Source organism: Meles meles, chromosome 2 (genome assembly GCF_922984935.1).
Source record: "Meles meles chromosome 2, mMelMel3.1 paternal haplotype, whole genome shotgun sequence".
NCBI lineage: Eukaryota > Metazoa > Chordata > Mammalia > Carnivora > Mustelidae > Meles > Meles meles.
Window position 1 is genome coordinate 9,892,995 of NC_060067.1, and position 16,954 is coordinate 9,909,948.

The 16,954-nt window shown below is 39.4% G+C and overlaps 1 protein-coding gene across 1 annotated transcript in view; it reads left to right on the top strand.

The window, feature by feature from the left end:
• ADAMTS3 (ADAM metallopeptidase with thrombospondin type 1 motif 3) overlaps positions 1-16,954 on the top strand; it is a 225,541-nt gene that overhangs the window by 185,233 nt on the left and 23,354 nt on the right. The window contains exons 8-15 of the mRNA XM_045992326.1: positions 303-435; positions 2,445-2,558; positions 4,820-4,965; positions 6,375-6,550; positions 7,703-7,836; positions 9,869-9,992; positions 14,300-14,380; positions 16,078-16,241. Of these exons, the coding sequence (XP_045848282.1) occupies positions 303-435; positions 2,445-2,558; positions 4,820-4,965; positions 6,375-6,550; positions 7,703-7,836; positions 9,869-9,992; positions 14,300-14,380; positions 16,078-16,241 (1,072 nt within the window). The remainder of the gene's footprint in view (positions 1-302; positions 436-2,444; positions 2,559-4,819; positions 4,966-6,374; positions 6,551-7,702; positions 7,837-9,868; positions 9,993-14,299; positions 14,381-16,077; positions 16,242-16,954) is intronic.

The following is a 16,954-nucleotide window of genomic DNA, read 5'->3' on the forward strand; positions in this document are numbered from 1 at the left end:
AGGATGGGGGCTGTGATCTGTGGCGTCCTACCACCTGGGAGTCCTGTGGAGGCCATGAATAAGGCTGTCGCAATTCTACTGTATTCCTGAGTCATGTTTGGCTTCTTTTTTGGGATGAATAAGGATGATGGGTCTTTTTCTGAATGGAAGTGAAACCAGAAACCGTAAAAGGTATGACTCTGTGATCTTGCTGTATGATTGGATGAAACTCCAGATTCTGTAAACTAAGAAGTTTTTCATTAGGATGTGATAAAAAAAAAAAAAAGAACATTTAATGACATGAAATATTTTCTTTTTTACAGTTCCTATGACTGTCTCCTTGATGACCCTTTCGAACACGATTGGCCCAAACTCCCAGAACTTCCTGGAATCAATTACTCTATGGATGAGCAATGCCGTTTTGACTTTGGGGTTGGTTATAAAATGTGCACTGCGGTATGTCACTCACAGTCCATTGAGATTTTGCATCTTGAGATCTATTTGCTTTGCTCCTGTTCGGTGAGCTTCGTAGGCTCACTGTTCAAACGGAAGAGTATCTGTCAATGGTCTTGTGTCTGACGTGTCACTGGGCGCTGAAGCTAAGAGCTGCAACTGTATTATCCTGTTTAATCCTTGTGGCCGACTAGATGGGAATTGGCATATTTTAATTTTACAGATGAAAAAACCCAGACTTACAGAGATTAAGCAACTTGCTCAAATCACGCACCTGATAAACAGGGGAGCTCGACATTGCAACCGAGATGGTCAGGCTCGAAGGCTTTATGCTCTGTCGCTCCTTTAGTTTTTGTGACCTTCAGCCTTCGGTTGATTGTTTTTCACTAGTTTGTTGGCTGGATTTCATATATCTGTCACCACAGGGAAGGGTCATCCTGGTATATTCTCACGTGAGAGTCCTATGGTATAGCGTGAAGGTCAGGGATATGGGTTTTCTACTCAGGCTTGGTTGACGGTCAGAATGTGGTTCTCATACTTACTAAGTATATGACTTTGAGCACTTTACTCAGTCTCTCTTCATTTCCTTGGGTATAAAATGTGGATAATGATAGTACTTATCTCGTAGATTTGGTATCAGGGTTCAACCTGATACTGTAATTACAGTGCTTAGCCCAAAGCAGGCACGCGGTAAGTGGGGCCCAGGAAAGCCCATCCCCCACGTGGCTGTGCACATTAGAGTTGTGTCTCACCAAACCTCTACATCGAGCTTTAGTAGTTCAGAAAAAGAAAAGGAAGAAAGGAGGGGCTTTTTATATGTTGGAGCAAGCCTTATGTGTTAGAGCAAGGAAAGTAACTATCTCAAGGTACTGAGAAGAAGTTGATCTGCTGTTTGGAATCTTGCGTGGGGGGCGGTCTCCAGCTCTTTGGTCAGCGTGTAGGGTACAGGCTCTCAGCCCCTTACTGCCTGCATTAATGCTTTAAGACCCGAGAGTTCTAAAGCTTTGCCCCAATGTCAAGGAAGAGTATTTTCTAGATTAAGTAATAGGAATTAGAACAACAACAACAAAAGAAAAAAACAAAAAACCCCAGGTCCAAAATGAGTACAATTAAAAAAATAATAGTAAATAAAAGTTCTGTCCATGAGGCTATATGTGGGTAATAAGTACAGTGAAAAATCAATATGTGAATAAACTGGTGTTTGATTTTTTTTCGAATCTAGAGAATGGTAAGATATTTCTAGTTACAAAGACATCAGACAAGTAAAGACCATATACAAATATGTGTGCTTACGCATCCATTTGGGTATTATAATGTAGTGTTGTAGGAAAACAAAAAGCATTCTCACGTATAAGAGTGCTACAATTCTAGTCTGGCTGGTATTATCTCACGTATAACCATAACTAATGCCTTACTTATAACTCATATTCTCAGTCATGGATTGTTTTGAGTATTAAATATATGGAAAGTATGTTATAAATTACATGCACGCATTGTGAGATTTTGTTATACCTAGAACACCTTATCTCACATAGCAAGCCTTATAAATATTTTCTGCTTCTAGTCAGCTCAGTATTATTTACACTCTGACTGGTTCATAAAGAGAAGCTGTTTTAATAACTTGAGAGCTTCAAAACCATCTTAATAAGTTTTCACATTTAAAATGGTCACAATGTTTACAGATTCTTTAAAATGCCCATATTGTCTGTTTGAAAACCATGAAACAGAAATGGTATGCAGAAATGTTGAAGTCAGCCGGAGAATCGCAAATTATTATTTATCATTGATATTTTAGAAAAGAAGAATACAATATCCTTTCCTTGGAATACATTTGGAATTAATTCTTTGGCAGGATTTTTTTTTCTTATCATGCCACAACTGTTACTATTAATTTAAAATTAAAATACCCAACGTACATGACACAATGAAAGTGTCCACAAGGTGCTGTGGGACATATGTTGGTATGACATGCCACCTCTCTTCCATTGAGATCCTGATTCTCTCTCTTCCAGTTCCGAACATTTGATCCATGTAAACAACTGTGGTGTAGCCATCCCGATAATCCCTACTTCTGTAAGACAAAAAAGGGACCCCCACTTGATGGGACGGAATGTGCTGCTGGAAAAGTGAGTCTATCTATTTATACAATGAAGATTTAAGATAGGTTTCCTCATAACCATCTTTAGAAACCTGGAAAATGATGACCCTTGCTGTAATCATTTTTGTACCAAATGTGCTGTCTGGGATTTCATTACAGTAATGCACTAGCATTGTTTCCTAGGGCTTCTGTGGCAAATCACCACCATCTTGGTTGCGGAAAACAACAGAAAGGATATTTTCTCATACTTCTAGGAGCCAGAAGTCCAAAATCAGTTTCACTGAGCCAAATTCAATGGGGGGGACTGGGCCATACTCTCTCTAGAGGCTCGAGGGGAGGATCTGTTCCTGCGTCTTCCAGCGTCTGGGGGCTGCCCGCATCCCTTGACTCGTGACTGCATCATTCCGGTCTCTGCTTCCTTGGCCACATGGTCTCCTTCTCTTCTGTGTGCAAATTTCCCTCTGCCCATCTCTTATAAGAACCCATGTGCTGTTCTGGCAGTTAGGGCCCGCCTGCGCAATCCCGGATAACCTCTCCAGCTCAACGTCCTTAACGAAATCACATCTGCAAAGAGCATTTTCCAGATAAGGGCATTTACAGATTTGGGGGATTAGGACGTCTTTGAGACCATGGTTCAGCTACTCCTGATAGAACAGGACGCAACAGCTCAGCGGAGTATCTGGGTCCCTGCTGATGGGATTTGATTTACTTGCTGGCGTCCCACTCCTTGTGAAAGTTGTCCAGAAATAAAGTATCATGTGAATTTATACAGAAGATTTGGCCTTACTCCTTGGGGAAAGATGCCCAGAGGTTTTAAATCTTGAATTGTGTAGTCAAGATTGAATGCTCAGAAACGGGCCAGAGGCCAAGCTACACTACTCATAAGGGGAAAGATCACCAAACCCCAAACAAAGGCATGTTAAGAACTCAAGTTGAAGAGCCTTGACTAGTTTGGAAATAAGATATTGTAGAAAGGACCAAAAGCTGGCAAGGAAGATTTGCATAGCTTTAAGTTCTTTTAAAGCCATTTAAAGCTCTATTTGAAATGTGTGTGAACTGTATTTGCTCCGATTACACTAATAATAATAATAATGATAAATAAATCTGCCATTATTGGTGTTTAAACTTTGTTAGGTATTATGCTAAACAGATTACATAAAGTGTGTTGCTTTGGAAAAATTCAGTGTTACAAACTTCTGACTGAAAGAAAAAACAAGAACAACAATGAATTGATTCATTTTTGCTTTATGAAATCTGTATCCTGCAAATCATCTCTGAACATCCAACTTCTCTAAATATATTTTTGTTGTATTTGAATTTACCAAATTTGACTTTTAAGAAACATTTTTATTGTTGATAGGACAAAAAAAAAAAAGCAAGTCGAAATATTGAGCGGCACTGCTGCTTGTTGAGCACCTGCTGTATGCTGGGTACTGTAAGCCAGGTGCCCCTGTAGCAGCCACGCTCCAGAGTTCCCACTTACTTGCTGGTCTGTTGGTCTCATCCTCTTCACGATCATTTCTGGGCCCCGATAGTCCTCATCTAAAATGTAAAGATAACAAGTGCCCTATCTGTCTCTCAGCATCACTAGGAATGACACTTTTGAAACATATCTAAGTGTTCTGAACACTGCACATGTTTTTGATAAGTTAAATAATTCCAAGGAGCATGTTACACTTAAAAAGACCGATGATCTAGCTAATGAGGGATAAAGGGTAGAGTCACGCCTACCATGCAGGTTAGGTCCGCAGATCATTCTTACTGGTTTTTTTGATTAGTCACTGTGAATGTATCACTTAAAAATTTGTCTGCTCGAGTGGAAAAAATGTTTTTCATTTTATACTTAAAAGTGCAATATGTATTCACTAACGAGACGTAGAACTTAAACCAACCCATTCAGTCATACTCACCTTATCTGCATTAAGAAAAAGCTGGACTAGAAATTGGTCTAGGGAATTGTTTCCCAGTCTTGTTGAATAGAAAAAAAACACCTTTTAGAGTAAAAAAATTTTTAATTATTTGAATGCTAATAATTGTACTTTTTAAGAAACATTGAGAAATGTACAATAAAAAACTATTACTAATTTAAAAAAAAAGAGAGAAAAAAAGTGCAAGTCAAAATTGTCCTATTTAGGGTACCTTATTGTTTAATTGTGCTAGGCTAATTTTAAATGCATTTTTACCTGCGGGGAGAGAAGAACTAAAGGCCTTTAACAGGTATAGTTGTATAATAATTTGAGCGTTAGCTTATGCCTGATTCTCATACTTGCCTTTTGTCGTCTCCCTAAGTGGTGCTATAAGGGCCACTGCATGTGGAAAAATGCTAATCAACAAAAACAAGACGGCAACTGGGGATCCTGGACCAAATTCGGCTCTTGTTCCCGGACGTGCGGAACCGGGGTCCGTTTCAGAACACGTCAGTGTAATAATCCCACGTGAGTAAGCTCCTGTAATTCGGTTATTTTTGGAGAGACGAGAAAATGCTTCAATAGTATGTTATTAATATTCTGCTTCACGAAGTACCTGTTAGATACCAAACACGAAAATCAGGGGTTTAAGTGTGTATTTTGGGTAGATCTCCATTCATCAATCTTGTGAAGCGTCGTCACTGGCAAAGACGCGGCTCCAGTGAAAATTCGAGATCTGGGAAGCTGTTGCCATGTAGAAGCACTCAGGAGCTGGGCGGGGAAGGCCCGTCCCTGTGCTGGTAAGGCCTAGGCCCCGAGGCTGGGGGGCCACTGCAGAAGCCTGGTGTGTCCGTCAGCTGGTCAGCCTGGGAGCAGCTCCAGCCAGGGGCTCACACCCTCCAGGGTTAGGAGAGCAACACGGCAGAGCAGGACCATAGCAGGACGGCGAAAGAAGACCAAGGAACTGGGGGCACAGCTCCGCAGTTGCCCGCTCAGACTAAATACGAGTCCCTCTCGTGTGCTCAGCAAAAGCTCAGGGCCTTCCTTCTGGTCTAGGGTTTACCAAGTAAGAAAAGCGCTTTCTTCTGTCTCTGGCGGCAGGATGGCTCCCAGAAAGCTTCTCATAAAGAACATCAAATGTCCCATAGCTGTTTTCACGGCAAGAGATGCCGGTAATATTAGTGGAAGTAACAAAAACAATGAAAATTATAGTAGGAGTGGCTGAGGTTCGCTATGAGCCAGGCTCTGTCGTGATGGTGTTCAATGTGTTCACTTGGGCAATCCTCTCTGTTGTTCTCTAAGGAAGATGGGATTATTTTTCACTTTCTGTGTAGGAGAAAGCTAAGACATAGAGCTGTGATCAAATTTCTTTGGGTTACATGTACATGTTTTGTGCATGGGAGGAGATACAATTTTCCTCGGTCCATATATATAAGTTTTTTTTTGTTTGTTTTTTTAATATTTTATTTATTTATTTGACAGAGAGAGAGATCACAAGTAGGCATAGAGGCAGGCAGAGAGAGAGAGATGGAGAAGCAGGCTCCTGGGCAGAGAGCCTGACGTGGGGCTCGATCCCAGGACCTTGAGATCATGACCTGAGCCAAAGGCAGAGGCTTAACCCACTGAGCCACCCAGGCATCCCCCATATATATAAGTTTTTAAAAATTTCATTATATAGTTTGTGCATTCAAAATATACTGTTGGAAATGCTGATTTAAGTTGAGTTTTTGGTCCCCATCTCCCCACCCTACCCCAGACACACACACAGGGAGAGGATGGTGCTTTCGGAAAGGGATGGAAATGAGGAAGTATGAGTTCATTCCCTTCGTGCCTGCAGCTCAGCCGCCCTGGCTTTCTGCCTTTGAGTGCTGTGTCTGCAAGCTTCAGCGGCTGGCCCAGAGCCAAGGGGCCTTGTTCAACGTTGGCTTTTCTTTTAGGCCCATCAATGGTGGTCAGGATTGTCCTGGTGTTAATTTTGAGTACCAGCTCTGTAACACAGAAGAATGCCCCCAGCACTTTGAGGACTTCAGAGCACAGCAGTGCCAGCAGAGAAACTCCCACTTCGAGCACCAGAATACCAAACACCACTGGTTGCCGTACGAGCATCCCGACTGTGAGTAGACGCTCGCTGTCTTTCCCGCTGTCTGGATGGGGTCTCCGAGTGTAAGCCTTGTCGGCACCGATCCCTTGGAGTCTGGGTCCTTACTCGGTAAATGCGAAAACATGGTATTTATAGGGCTAAGTCCTGCTGGGTTTCCAAGAGCAAGGCTCCTGTAGCCCTTCCTCTAGACAGGTGAGGACTGGGGGCTAGTTCCGGGCCAACAGCATTCCCACCGTCACTATGGAAAAGCCCCGTGGAAAGCAGCCCATAGGAGACATGTTGCGTTTCCTTGTTTGCCTGGCATCTTTCTACTAGGAAACCCTCTAGAATATTGTGATCTTTCCTTTTTGAATAACTAGAGAAAAAACACTGTTCTTTTACAATTGAGTCAGAAACGAGAAGATCGTGGCTTGAGAACTAAAGGCACGTCATAACCTTTTACTTTTGTGCCGTATCCTAGTTATTAAAAAGACACTTGGGGATTCCCTTTTAGCGTTTCACTTTATCGCTCTGAATTTTTGGTTAAGTGTGTTCAGATGGGGACATCTCGCCATACTTCATAATTGCGTGGCTGAAACAAGATGGTTACGTGATTACCATATGACACAATACACTGCTGAGTTCCGTTTGAAAGCTATTTTAAAGAAAAGATGCATCCACATAAGAATTCCAAGTTGCCATGGATCGAGAAGAAATGCATTATTTTTTATCGGTTTCGGGGAAGCAAGTCACGTAAATTATATTACATTTAACTAATGAGATCTTACATGAGGCATAAACCATACTCGATCATTGGTTCCAACAAAGGAGAAATCCTTTTAATTCTCTAAGTGTCACTAAAATGAAATTGGTTCTAATTAAAATTTATTGAAGAACTGTGGTCAGATCCAGGGTTGACGTCAAACCTGGTGTGCCTGGGACAGTCCCGGTCATTCCTATGCAGTTCTTAAATTCAGCCATTTTTCACTCTCAAAAGTTTCACAGTTTAGATCAGCCGTGTGCCAAATATGTATCCTTTTCTGCTATTCTTTCTTTCATTTATTCATACAGTGTTTTGTTTTCGGGAAACCATGCAGAAACTCCATATTTTAAAAATAAAATCACTGTAGTGTGCAAATATGCCACTTTCTGTACATAGTCGATTGAATGCTCCGTCTTTTGCAGCCAAGAAAAGATGCCACCTTTACTGCCAATCCAGAGAGACGGGAGATGTGGTGTACATGAAACAGCTGGTGCATGACGGGACACACTGTTCTTACAAAGATCCGTACAGCATTTGTGTGCGGGGAGAGTGTGTGGTGAGTCCGCAGCCTTCCCGGAAGCTTCCAGTGCTCTCGTGCAGTTCTGCTTTGACTGTCGCTCATCTGCCTGTTTTCGAAAGATCGTAACCCTGTCTTATCTGTAAAATCACATTAAAATGAGAATCTAGGACGAGTTGAGGAGGCCTAAACTAAATGTGGGAGAAATTTCACTTTTCATAACAATGTTTGGCCATGGGCAGAATCGAGATTTCAATATATTGCTTTTCCTCCTCTTCTAGCCAAATGCCTTTCTAAGTTACTCCGATTTTTCTGGTTGGGGGTACAATGGCTCGGGATGGACAGTTCCTTTTTTGCTTTGAGTATTTTACTAGTGGTCTTCTACTTTTCCACTACAGAGCTTTTTTCAAAAACGCAATGCTCTATGCATTGTATCTTTTATTTAAAAAAATAATAGACATTATCTCTCTCTCGCCCTCTCTTTCTCTCTCTTACTTTCCAATTGATTCTAAGTTTAAACACTGAATTCCACCTCAGAACAAAAGAGGCAAAGATGCAAAAACCGGGTTTTGCCCCATTGAGACTCCTTTTTAAACAAACCGCGGTTGACTTTCTTGTTCATGTTCCCAAGTTGAACTGATACGAAATCAACCTTATGAACTGAACACGTTAGTTTTGTCTGTTTCTTCTTCATTTCAGCACAACTGAAGTGTTGTAGGAATGAATCTCAAGTATGCAGAGACCTCACATTTGGAAATGAATTTCCCCAGAAAGTAGAATCTGACTTTTGTCCATCTCTGTATCTGGTACATCCAACATGTGGTCGTCGTTGTCTGTCCCCATTTTCATTCCAAACTTCTGAGTGCGGTGGCTTATCACGTTCCCCGACCCTGCACTGACCTCCGTGAAGGGGCCTGTTCCCAGTTCAGAAAACCTTCAGTGGTTCCCTGTTAAGTGCATTTGAAAACATAAACTCTGCCTGATATTCAGGGCCTTTCGTGGCCCGTGCTTTGCAAATCTTTCACACTTCTTCCCTTCTCATACAGCACTAACTTTCCATTGGCTTAAACATGGCATCGGTATTGCTCTCTGAACCCACTTTCCATGAGCATACAATTTCCATGGCTCTGTTTTTATCCCTCTGCATTCTTGAAATGCCTTTCGACAGGGCCCTGTGAAAATCACTAGCACTTTGTAAAATCTTTTTGTTGGTTGGTTGGTTGGTTGGTTTTTAGTTTCAGGGATAGTTTAGTGATCCATCAGTCTTATACAATACCTAGTGCCCTCATGTGCCCTCCTCAATGCCCATCACCCAGTTACCCTGTCCTCCAACCCCCTCCACTCCAGCGACCCGCAGTTTGTTTCCTATGATTAAGACTCTCTAATGGTTTGTCTCCCTCTCTGATTTCATCTTATTTCATTTTTTGTAAAGTTTCGTTTTGCATCCCTAGACAACTTGTAAAGCTTATGCTAATGCCCATCTTTTTATTACTCATCTTTCCAAATAAGAGAGCAACGAGGGAAAAATACCGTGTTACTTTTTGTCTTCTCAGCATCAACAATATCTGTGCTTCATAAATGTTTGATGGGGGGGCGCCTGGGTGGCTCAGTGGGTTAAAGCCTCTGCCTTCAGCTCAGGTCATGATCCCGGGGTCCTGGGATCGAGCCCTGCATTGGGGCTCTCTGCTCCGCGGGGAGCCTGCTTTCTCCTCTCTCTCTCTGCCTGCCTCTCTGCCTACTTGTGATCTCTGTCTGTCAATTAAATAAATAAAATCTTAAAAAAATAAATAAATAAAATAAATGTTTGATGGGTCACAACTGTGTGATGGGGTAAATATTTCATTAAACTGGGGGGATTTATCCGAGAGTAGATTTTAACCTAGAGTACAAGTCATTTGACTTCATAGTAGTTCTTCAGAAAGATTGAGGCATTAAAAATCAGAGCTAGGGTCAAGGTTTGGTCAGACTGCATCACTGTAGGCTCACGATAAAACAAATGGTTTGTCCTTGTCTAGGATGCTGACCTTCACTCGACACATTAAAATTAGTCATGTTTAACATCTCTTTCCAGAAAGTGGGCTGTGATAAAGAAATCGGTTCTACTAAGGTTGAGGATAAGTGCGGCGTCTGTGGAGGAGATAATTCTCATTGTCGAACCATAAAGGGAACATTTACCAGAACTCCCAAGAAGCTTGGTAAGATGAGGTCTCTCATGAGTCTGATATCCTTCTCTATGATTTGTACTTTTTGAGACATCTTTTAGAAATGTAGCATTTTCCCCGTAAACATGACAAAAAATTAGCTGCTGATTTATTTTTATTCAGATTACCTTTTCTTTTCTTTCTTTCTTTTTTTTTTTAAGATTTTATTTATATATTTGGGAGAGAGAGGGAGAGCAAGCACGAGAGAGACAGAACGAGAATCAGCGGGGGGAGAGGCAGAGAGAGAGGGAGGAGCAGACTCCCCAGTCTTTGGGGAGAACGAAGCATACTCCCTACTCTTTCGGGAGCCCGACACGGTGCCCCAGCATCATGACCTGAGCTGAAGGCAGACGCTTAACCGACTGAACCACCCAGATACCCCCACATTACCTTTGAAGGAACTAAAAATCAAAAAAATAAAAATAAAAACACTTGGACTAAATTCATAATCCATGGCATCCATGATAAAAAATTGTCTACTTAATTTAAAGGACAAATAAAATCAATATCAATTATAGTAGTTAGTTAAAATATGTGTTTTGTTTTATTTTGTGGTTTTTATTTATTATTTATTTTATTTATGTTTGTTTTCTTTCTTTCTTTGTTTCTTTATTTTTGAGAGAGAGAGAGAGTGTGTGTGCAAGGGGGGAAGGACAGAGGGACAAGGAGGGAGAATCCCAGGCAGACTCCCCACTCAGTGTGGAGCCCAGTGTGGGGCTTGATCTCCCCACCCCTGAGATCATGACCTGAGCAGAAATCGAGGGTCAGACACTTAACCAACTGAACCACCCAAGCACCCTTATTCTGTGTTTTTAAATAAAACACATTAGACATAATTATTAGAATTGAGTGTTATTTTGAAATTTCTACTCACATCAATTGTTGATTTGAAGTTTAAAAAAAATCACAAAATTTTAAACACAACTTTCAAAATATTACATTAGCTGTATTTCTTTTATTTGAAAGGTGAACAAGTGTATCCTAATTATAAATCTATATATCTAGATTCCATATTTCACATAATTCTAACAGTTTTATATTACACAAAATTAGGTACACAACCGAAAACAACCCTGAGATATGATTGCTTGTGTGTGTGAACGTTACTGTTTATTTCAGAGTCAATGACTTGGACTTAGGCATACAGTGAAGTTTCAGAGTCAATGACTTGGACTTAGGCATACAGTGAAGTTTCAGCAGATAAGGAGGAAAGAAGCACAATAATATGTAATTTCATAATTATTTACTGGAATTTTCATCGAAGATTTGGATACAAACATTTATTATGGGACGATCTCTTTTAGTTTCTAGCAGTTATTACTCAGTTTAGTTTGTGACAAATATTATTCAGTTTATGGGGAAAATGTCTTTGGGAATTCACCATTTAAAGATAATCTGGTGTGGTGCTTCCCTTGAGAAACTTCTCTTCCATTATCCCTACATAGTTGGCTTAGTCTCTGGTAGAATGAGAAAATAAGACAAAACAAAAATAAAGATAAGAAATTGGTTACTTTGAGCACATGGTCATGGCAGGGATTTTCCCTTAAAAGAAGAGAAAGTATAAAAAAGGCAGTCTTCATCCAAATGGAATAATTCTCCTGATTCATTATACTCAGCTACCCTTGAGCAAGCCAAGTGCACACACACCATTTCTGTTCTTTGACGTACCGAGTGAGGCAGAGCTAGGTCACTCCGAAGTGTTTTTTGTTACCAATGGTTTTGATATTCCTGTGCAATCGTTTAATAGTTAAATGGTTAAAAAACAAACATTGCCATTTCTGGCTGATTATGTTATCTTAAGAACGTACACACACTTAAAATGATATATTATTGTTTTGGTGGAATAACATGTAATTTTCTTCATCTTATTGTGAAGCAACTAAGAGTGCTTTCTCTACGGCAGCTCTGTTATTCTTTTTGGTATAAAATCACTCATAGTCTTCTATTTCCATAAAATCATTCATAGTATTTTATTTCCAGAGTAAATTAAGGTAAAGAAAAAGGTTTTTGCCGTTCATCATCATCCGTTAATCATGCATTCTGTGGTATGAGGTCATGACGCGTTTTTTCCAGGTACCTCAAAAATTAGACTAAACCTGCGAATCAAGTTCAGAAGAGAAGAAAGATTTCCTCAGTCCTAAAGACTCAGACTATTCAAAGATAATCAATCTAACACCCATTTCCTTGCACTGGTGTTGTCCTCATAGTCACTCAATAGACTAATTAAAGTTTTCCAACAGGGAAACATTTAAGCAAGAGGTGCCATACAGAATTCAAGTTGCTGGAAGATGAAATCTGCAAGTATTCAACTTCCAATCACCTTTATCATTTCTCATTCATTCTTAGTCTTCCTTTCATTGACTATTAACTATTTATCAGCAGTAAGCTAACTATTAAAAATGGCTTTTGACCTTCAACACGTAAAATTACAGGATTATTTGCTATCCGACCGAATAGAATCTCTATAGCTTATAGTATAGTCAATGAAACGGCAAGACTTTGGTAAACATGAGACCTTCACTAATTAAAAACATTCTATTTAAGGGAAGACAAGAGGCGCCTTCACTTTACCCAAAGGAGCTCGTAATATTTCTCTTGCTGAAACAAGGGAAGCTAAAAATGTACTGGGTAAGTTGTAGCAAACTGCAGAAAGATGGGCATCCATAAATGGCATCAAGCTGTTTTGCCGTGCGTGGTCAGCAACTAAACACGTTACGTCTAGCTGTTGCACACTCAGAACAGACACGCTACGGTTCACGGACGCGACTTGACCCAGACTCAGGTACTGAAAACCCTGACCCAAAATGACTGTGCCATTGAGTTAAGACAGTAATTCATATTGTGGAGAAGTTGAGTAAATCTACCCACGCGTGGATATTTATTGTCCATATAGGACAACCATACTTCTTTCTGATAACATCAGCAATTTTGTACTTATAATGGAATTTCTGTCACACTCATCCCACTAGGATGTGAATTGGATGTTTCCTAGGTAACGTGGCAACTGCAACACCTCCCTCGAATAATTTAGACTTCCTGGAGAAAACATCTTGATTTCTACTTGTCCTATAGTTAGGATCTTAATTCTAAGTGACCTTAAGATAATTTTTAGGACATGTAACAATACTGAGATTTGTTTTACATGACATTGCCTGTAATAGGATTGATACAAGATTTTATAATCCAAGGCAATCTATTAAGCATATTGATTTCATGATTTCTGGATTAGAAGATTGAGTTGAGGGCACATTTTTAAGGAGAGTATGACATACTTGTGGACATGTTCGAACTGAATGGTTTGGTCAAATCTAAGAAATATATTTTGAAACTTTCCCATAATAAAACTTGTTCAAGTCTTTAAAATTAATGGCTGAGCATAAGAAAAATGAAGGCACTCACCAATCTTTCTTATGAAACTTCTTTAGAACAAAGCAGGCTTTAAATATGAAGATATTTCATTAATTAGTTTAGCTACCTGTACTTGCCCTAAACCTTTTAAAATAATATGCAGACGGATAAAATTTCTCAAGAAGTTCTCCAATTAAGTACACTAAAAACTGACCCCACGTCAAAAGGGTGGTTTAGAAAACTAAAATAGTTTAATGTACAAACTGGACAGGTTACCATGTTGTACTATGTACACCTAAAACTAATGTAACATTCTGTGTGTCAGCCATACTCAAATTAATTAATTAATTAATTTAACAGCAACGACGAGGACAACAACCACAGAAAACAACGACAACAACACCAGAAAACCTAAACTCACAGAGGGAGACAGGAAAGTATAGTATTTGCCTGAATTGTTGTTAACACAATTCATGGTTCAGTACGTGATAAATGACTGATAGATTAGAAACAAGATTAACTCCTCCCCTCTTAATTAAAAAAAAAAAAAAAGTTTCCTCTAATCTCATGCCAGTTGTCACAAAACTACCCAAGCTTTGAAGTTAATTTCTTTTTTTTTTAAAGATTTTATTTATTTATTTGACAGAGAGAGAGATCACAAGTAGATAGAGAGGCAGGCAGAGAGAGAGAGAGGGAAGCAGGCTCCCCGCTGAGCAGAGAGCCCGATGCGGGACTCGATCCCAGGACCCTGAGATCATGACCTGAGCCGAAGGCAGCGGCTTAACCCACTGAGCCACCCAGGCACCCTGAAGTTAATTTCTGAAACTGCTTCTTTGAGTTTATGGATGCCCTCTTCTGCATGCAGGAGCCGTAAGAATTTCATGCTCGACTAACCATGGTTGTTGCTTTTGTTTTCTTCTTTGCTTTCTCCAATATTTACTACACATGCAAAGGGTACCTTAAGATGTTTGATATACCCCCTGGTGCTAGACATGTGTTAATCCAAGAAGACGAGGCTTCTCCTCATATTCTTGGTAAGTGTTTCTGTCTGCTGGCTTTGCTGTTGCATGCACTTAGAGAAAGGTCAAAGATACCACATATATATAGAGACAGATGTAGATGTGTGTGTATCTATATGTATATGTGTCTGTATACATAGATACGCAAGATTCAGAATTCCATAAAAATGCATTACTGGTTTTCAATGGTCATTTCTCCCCACTCTTCGTTCTTGAAAACAAAAAAATATTCAAAAATAGAGCTTTAATTTTTGGTGAATCCTGGGTTGGTCCATTATTTATATGAAGAAAAGGTTATTTGACAAGTTTGTTATGCATTTTTGCTCTGTATGGGGGATGAGAAAAAGGCATATATTAATAAAATGCACTAAATTAAGGAAGAATATCAGAAAAATTTGCCATAGTTACGTTGGCAAATTAGTTCTGATATTTTGGTTGATGCCATACTGTATGCCTCTCCTTACTTTATTGCATTTTAACTTCTTGTATGGAAAAGCCAGTATCGGTGATGCGTCCAGGTTCTGCCGGCAGAGGCAGACCATCTGCATGGCTGTTTAGAATTCTTTCCCTCCTTTAATGAGAGGATCGTGTAAAAATGTCATTCTAAAGGGGTTTTTTCTGAAGTGTATGTACAAATGTAAACATGACTTCCACATATTCTCTGACCTATTAAAGCATGAAGAATCTCGCTGAAATGAAAGCATCATCTGTCAACCCAATGAAAATTTGTCTCGTTACTTTTATTTTAAATGTGTGACTTCAAAAAAATGAGCTGTTTAATGGTATTTCATAGAACTGTTTTTTAATATCTAATTTGAATTCACTACTAGATCCCTTAACGATCTAGCAGTCAGACATAGTTCTTTCCCCAGTAATTCATATTCCTTATTTTTTGTCCTAGAACTGAAATTATTATCCTTGGATACATTAGATAGTTTCAAAAAACTCAAGAGGAATAAATGTATTTAACTAAAATTGCTCATGTTAATCTACACATTTTCAGGAATGGTAATAACATGAAATTTTATTTTCTAACTTACTATATGCTGGTAACTACACCGAGACTTTAAAATCCTATTGGTCCTGTTTTGTCCGTGAGAGAAAGCATCTTTAAATAATATATAGTAGATCATGCATAAGAACTCTATCACAGTAAACCACTTGTTCTAGGCATGTAAGTAGGGACGTGGCCTTGGAATTTCACAAACTTAAGAACTAATTGTTTTGTTGGTCTAAAAATTAGTTCAACTATTTTGGATACTTATCAATACTTTTACTAACTAGAAAGAGACAGCACCCTAAAGTAAAGAAACCATTATGTTATGTGCCGTCCTAGCATAAATGATTTGTGTTCATGATTATAGAGGTATCCGTAATTTTCAAAATATTCCCAGCTTTCTGAGGAAGTATACAGGAGTAAATAAGAAACTGTTAACCTCTCTAACAGTCCTTTCAAATGGGAATATTTGTTAATTTTTATCTCCTTTATTTAACCTCCTTGGTATTGTTTTTGTTTAGTTAAGAGTACTGCTTGGGGATTTTGAATGCTGAATGAAGGGAATGGGAGTCCTAGCAGAACTAACTCATTTTCATTGCCTTGATGCTAATAAACAGTCTTTCCTTTATAGAAAGGGGTAGGCTTGCTGTGGGTCATCAAACCTGTAATGTGATAAAATAAAATGTATGCCGGTTACCCATTTTTCTCCTTTTAGCTATTAAGAACCAGGCTACAGGCCACTATATTTTAAATGGCAAAGGGGAGGAAGCCAAGTCGCGAACCTTCATCGATCTCGGCGTGGAATGGGACTACAACATTGAAGATGACATTGAAACTGTTCACACAGATGGGCCTTTACACGATCCAGTTATCGTTCTGGTACGTGGTGTTACAGGCTTACTATGTGGTTGCTTTCGTTTATAATTTTATAATTAATTTATCTGAAAACACTTTTACCTTGAACATTGAATCTTTAGCTCCTTGTTTTTTCGAATTCCGTTGACCTGACGCTCTCTGCTCTTTGTACAACTTTGTCATGCATTTTATTAGATGTACATTATAAACCCAATACCATAGTATTATGATTCCTGGCTGCTAGTAAGCCATTATCTGTTAGAGACAAAAGATGAGATTGATTTTTATACGTACCCACATATTTACCATTTCTGATGCTCTTCCTTCTTCCCTGTAAATCGGACTTTCCATGTAGTATCATTTGCCTTCAACGTAAAGAACATCCCTTAGCATATCTTGTGGCGTGGGTGTGCGTCTTAGCAAAGAATTCCCTCAACTTCCAATGATCATATTATTTCACCCTCGTTCATAGAAGATATCTTCAGCAGATATAAACATTTTGGTAACTAGTGCTGTGTGTGTTAGCACTTTAAAGTTGTTTTCACGCTGTTACAGGGCAGTTGAAGGAATCAAAGGGCGGATTTGTTCTTTCCACAGTTTGGCGACCGTAGCCATTGCTGCAATAAACATTGGGGTACAAATGGCCCTTCTTTTCACTACATCTGTATCTTTGGGGTAAATACCCAGCTGTGGAAAGAACCAAGATGCCCTTCAACGGATGAATGGATAAGGAAGAT